General features: G+C 42.3%; 1 protein-coding gene across 1 annotated transcript; it reads right to left on the bottom strand.

Annotated features, from left to right (window-relative positions):
* Positions 1-1,257: 1,257 nt before the first annotated feature.
* Positions 1,258-5,162, bottom strand: LOC133151733 (uncharacterized). The gene is made up of 5 exons (XM_061275009.1): positions 4,757-5,162; positions 3,003-3,272; positions 2,417-2,677; positions 1,896-2,159; positions 1,258-1,667 (listed from the first exon to the last, which is right to left on the bottom strand). Exons 1-5 carry the CDS (start codon positions 4,812-4,814, stop codon positions 1,531-1,533), a joined length of 990 nt encoding a protein of 329 aa, XP_061130993.1. The 5' UTR covers positions 4,815-5,162; the 3' UTR covers positions 1,258-1,530.
* Between the last annotated feature and the right edge of the window lie 497 nt (positions 5,163-5,659).

Here is a 5,659-nt window from a genome sequence, read left to right as displayed (position 1 = left end):
TGTGATGATGATGGAAATTTAAATAAAGTGGGATAAATATTGCATGTATTAATGGATGCATTAATGTCACCATTGACAAGTTTATTTATTTATTCGTTTATTTATCAATGTATCTATCTATCTCGCTATGCATTTTTTCATCTATCTATTTATCCTTTTGTCCGTTTATTTATTGATTGATTCATATATTTCGCCATTTATGTATTCGTTTATGTTGGCAGGAGTTGGAGATGGTGATGCTGTTGATGGACAGCAGGGGGCAGTGGTGCAACACACGACCCACTTCGAGACCTGCTTTGTGCACTTTCATTAGCGTTCAAAACAATTCATTTATAGTGGTAACGTTGACATGTTTGGTTCGGTGTCGTTGCGAGGGATTTTTTTTTCAAAGCCTGCTATGAAAAAAAGTCCATTGAAAAAAAACGAGTTTTCGGTTGATTGTGAACACAGCAAAGGTAACCAGCCCATGATTGTGGAAGACGTAAAACAGCATCAGGAAACAAGTCGAGGCATCTCGACGTCTTACCTTGCTTACTTTTGCCACAATAACGTGGGGCTTCCTTTGCTGGATGAAAGAATCTCCAGATGAATTGTTTGTTTGCATGTAAATCCACGAGGTCTTTGATGAACAGTCGCTTCTAAAGTAACACCTTCCATTCCAACACCCCCCCAAAAAAAAGACATGACTAAAAATGGACACTACGGGATTAATGATTGCACACAAAAGTCGATTGATTCTCGTCGCACATTGGGCCTCATCATTGCTGGCACGGCTTCTGGGTAGCGGCTAAAGTGCTAATCTGGTGTCGGCGGCCAATGAATACTCCACTTGACGTTTTCCACTCTTGTCCAATAAAAAAATAAAAAAGATACGGCAGCGATTCACGCATGAGCCCTCAGAGGAGTCTGACCTGTTTGCAATGGAGAACTCAAAACGAGCATCCTGCTCTCTGTACTATCATTTCTTGCATCCTTCCAGCAATGTGGCTTGGAAAGGTTAGTGAAAATCGACAGAGCTTGAAAAAGAAACCACGTAAACACATATAGGATGTATACAAATACAAAATAAGGCAATAAAGCAAAGATATAGAATTTAAAAAGAGTCAAGACAAATTCAACCTTGTTTTGCCAGGATAAAAGTCAAGACAAGGAAGCTCTGGATTCGCAGAATTGAAATTCAACTTCACCCTTTGCCATTTATGAATGAGCTCATTCAGAACAAACAAGGATTGATCATTTTATTGATTATTAGAGAGAAGCATTATCAATCGAAAGCAAAATGAGCATACAGTGGCAAACCTAAGCCGAAAATTAATGATTAAATGCGCCTAAAGTGAGTGGCAAAGGTAAGCTTAATCAACGACTAAATACGCCTAGTGGCAAAACTGAACTAAATGCACCTACAGTGGGAAATGTAAGCTTAATGACTAAATGCGCCTATAGTGGCAAATCAATGGCAGAATGCATGCAGGGGTCAATCAATGGCTGGCCGTCCGGCTTTTTCCCCCTCCGCCTTCGGCTTGCTATCTTCTAGGCGGCCAGCTGAAGCAGCAGATGCACCAGGGTGACCGTCACCAGCAGAGCAGGTGAGTAGGACAGGCCGCCGACGCCGCTGCCGTCCTTGGGCTTCTCAGTTGGCTTTTGATCCTCACTGGTTCCAGACTCACCTGAATAGGAGAATGGCAATTGGAAAAGGTCAGGTGGCAACGTTTGAACTTGCCGCACACTTTAGCGCGCAGTACTGCAAGTGCGGTTTGTAAAACAAAACGTGCTGCTGAATGGGCTTGCTTATTGGTTGGTTTCCACTGCCAATGAAATGCAAAATGTTTTCGGGTCAATCAAAGCTTTTCGGCTCTCGTAGCAGTGAGTGGATTGTCCTGCAACATCAAACTCACCCGGAACGCTGACAGCAAAGGACACCACCACCTTGTTGGAGTTGTAGGTGGCCTTGTAGGTTCCCACGTCGGCTGGTGTCAGGGCCTCGAGTTTCAGACCTACGTCGTTGGCTCCTACTTTCAGGTTGCCTACGGGGAGATTGCCGCCCTCTTTCTCCCATTTGACTTCAGAACCAGCAACTGCGGCTGAGATTCTCAATTTGAGTTTTGTTCCCAGCTTGCCGGGGCACTTCACGGTTCCCGTGGCGCCAAAGCAGTCGGCCACTGCCAGCACAAGAAAAGCAGATGTACATTCTGGTAACACGGGCTGGATTGTGAGTGTACATTTAGCAAAATGTTTGGTAATCATTTGGCTAAGGTGCTGTCATGTGCACCTTCTTGTTTTTCTGACTTGCTCTTTTGTGGCTTGCCAGGAGAATCCAAGCCTGCAAATGTGTGTGCGCGCGCGTGATTGTGCCTATGTCAATATATGGTGCGCAAAAAGCTTTCGCGTGGCGAGCGGCTTTCCTGCAACATCAAACCTTGGACGGAAAACTTTTCATCTTCTGCCTCGGTGGTGCCGCCCATGAACTCTTTCTCGTCGTCGTCGTCCAGGTTCAGGATCTTCAGGGTAGCCGCGTCGACTTTGTCGTACTTGTCAGTATTGGGCGAAATTTTCGTCCCTTCCTTCTTCCAGCCGAGTGGGGGGGTAGGATTTGCCTTTGAGAGCCCCAATCTGATGCTGCCACCCGGCTTGCCCTGGCACAGGCTGGGTGTGTTTTCGTCACCCAAGCAGTCCACCGCTGCCATCACAAGAAAAGCAGAATCACTCACTCTGGTCTGTGCGCAAAGTACATTGGAGCAAAGACTGTGGCGCTAAGTGGAGCCTTTGAAAAGGACGCCGAGATGTTTTGCTATGTTGGTCAAATTTTGGACATTTTTCTCCAACCTTTCTCCTGAGCATAAGAGAATTTTGCAAACGCAGTTTCCGTGTCTGGAGTGTGTGCGTGTTGTCCCTGTGCGCGCGGCTTCTCCTCCCACATTCTAAAAACATGCGTGTGCCCTGTGCGAAGGAAATGGTGCACAAGAAGCTTTTGTGTGGCCAGCGGCTTTCCTGCAACATCTAACCTTGGACCTGGAACTTTTGCTCTGGTGAGGAGCCGTCGGCCGTGTAGGTTCCCTCGTCGCCGTCTGCCAGCTCCTTGATCTTCAGAGACTTTTCAACTGCATTTACTTCGTATTTAGGACTTTCTTTGTTGACTTCGTCAGTCCCCTTCTTCCAGGATGTTACTGTGCCTGTGACTTTCAATGTGACGTCTTGTCCCTTCTTGCGGTTGCACGTCACAGTTTTGTTATCTTCGCCCGTGCAATCTTCTGTTGTCTGCGCTGCTGCCAGCACTACAAAAGCAGAAGAGGGCAAAGTATATCATCACTCACTCACTCTGGTCTGGGTCCAAAGTACACATTTGAGGAAAAGGCTGTCTGACTTGCCGTTTTCATTTCTGAATATTCCTTTAGCCATCGTCAATTGTTGTCTTTGGATTTACGTTACAGGGCTGGATCCAAATTGTAATCCGTCATGCGTAAGCACCAATTTAATTTGTCTGTTGTTTTCTACGAGTGGTTTGAAATGTTTTGTTTTAAACAAAATCAAAGGTAACATATTTTGATCATCTCTATTCCCCCCCACCATTTTCTGTTTCTTCAATGCAAAATGTGATTCCCTTTCTTATTTGAATTAGTTAGCAAAACTCACCATTTATTCTATTTATAGTGTATACTGTTTGCTGGGCAGTTTCCATGAGTGGTTTGCAACGTTTTGTTTCAAATGGGCTTTCTTTGAAATATTTCTGATATTTGAACGTCGTGTTCTGTTTGTAAATACAAAATGTGATTCCCTTTGTTTCTGTATTTTGAAAGTTACCACGAGTGTTTTTCAATCTTTTTTAAATAGGCTTTGAAACCAAGGTAATGTGTTTTATTATGTTAAAAAAATGCCATGTTCTGTTTGAAAATGCAAAATGTGATTACCCTTTTTTCTTTTAAAAAAGATCTCAATCTATTCTATGTAGTGTACACCATTTGTGATGAAAGTGGTTTGAAATGTTTTGAAACCAAGGCAACATTTGGATTATTAAAAAAAAAACGAAAACAAAACACCTTTTAAACCGCAAACTGATTCCCTTTTTTTGTTTGGAAAAAATCTTAATTTATTCTTTATCGTGTATACCGTTTGCAATAAAAGTGGTTTGAAATGTATTCTTTTATTTCTTTGAAACCAAGGTAATATTTCAAAAACGCCATGTTTTGTTTGAAAATGCAAAATGTGATTGCCTTTAATCGTTTGGAAAAAAAAAAGAAAAAAAATCTGAATTTATTCTTGAGATACCGTTTGCAATGAAAGTTTCCATGAGTGGTTTTGAATGTTATTTTCGTTTAAAGGCTTTCTTCGAAATCAAGGTAACATGTATTGATTAACTATATTTAAAAAAAAAAACAAAAAAAAACACCACGTTCAGTTTCAAAATGCAAAATGTGATTCCTTAGACTGTTGGGGAAATCAAGTCTGAATTAATTCTTTTTAAGAGTATATCGTTTGCATAAATTTTTTTTTTTTTAAATAGGCTTTCATTGAAATCAAGGTAACGTGTTCGCTATCTTCAAAAAGCGCCACGTTCTCTTTAAGAATGCAACATTGATTTCAATTTGTTATAAAAAATCCGAATTTATTCTTTATAGTGTATAAGTGAAGTGCTGTGGCAGAGAAAAAGCAAGGCGCACACAACAACAAAAGCGTCGTCTCCTAAAACCAGTTTTATTCATGCGCCTAAAAGCTTGCGCAAAATGGTTAGCAACATAGTAATTGAATTCAACGGCCTTACCTTGCCCAAATTGCTCGCTGCACGCGAGCACCAAGCACAGCAGCTTGGAGAAGTTCATCTTCTTTCGCGGATGACTAGGAAGGGAGGGAGCGTTCGGACCTGCTGGTGCTGGAAGCTGCGTGAAGAGGTGCGAGCAGGCGAATCCACTGAACAGAACGAGCCGAAATAAACTCAGCGAGCGAGCGAGCTTCCTATAAAGCTCTCAATCGCCGTCATCTTCAATGGTGCTTCGAAAGTTTGCACATTTGTTGCTCGTTCATTGGCTGCATTTGGGAACTTTATGACGAGTGCGTGCGTGCGTGCTACACGTACGCAAAAGCGGCCGCGTATTACGCGTAACCTTACATAACGCCCTTTGTCTTACGCCACACAGCTCCTTTAAGTCTTTACGGAATGTCATCACTGTTGCGGCTCTGGGTCACGACGAGCGGCACAAGCAATTCACAGGCCATCATTCGGAAACAAATGCTGCAAAAAAAACAAAACGAAGATTTTATTGGAACAATATTGATATAATATAATATGATCTTGTTCTTCCCACTGCTATTCAGGCACGGATGTTTTTTGTCATTTGTGTGTAAAAAAAACAAAAACAAAGAGGTATCTTTTTTTTTTTGTCCTGTTACAAAATGCCATTGCCTGTTACCTAATAATAGTAATAATGACTGACTGACTTATTGAACTGTAACGCTTTGAAGCCGAGAGAAGCAGGAGAATGGGGCGCTTGCCCATCGTCACACAGCAAAAGTCTTTCTCTGCATACTTTGTTGCCTTCAAGTAATTATAGTTTTTTTTTTGTTTTTGAACTGAACGTCTGCATCAAGCATACAATATTTGCTCGGCTGTCTGACCCGACAAAAAATCTGCCTGGTAGCGACGACCCTGGTGAGCCAGCGAAGGTGT

Source organism: Syngnathus typhle, linkage group LG3, assembly GCF_033458585.1.
Source record: "Syngnathus typhle isolate RoL2023-S1 ecotype Sweden linkage group LG3, RoL_Styp_1.0, whole genome shotgun sequence".
Lineage (NCBI taxonomy): Eukaryota > Metazoa > Chordata > Actinopteri > Syngnathiformes > Syngnathidae > Syngnathus > Syngnathus typhle.
Note: the sequence above shows the minus strand (reverse complement) of the source record. Positions and strands in the feature narration are given on the sequence as shown.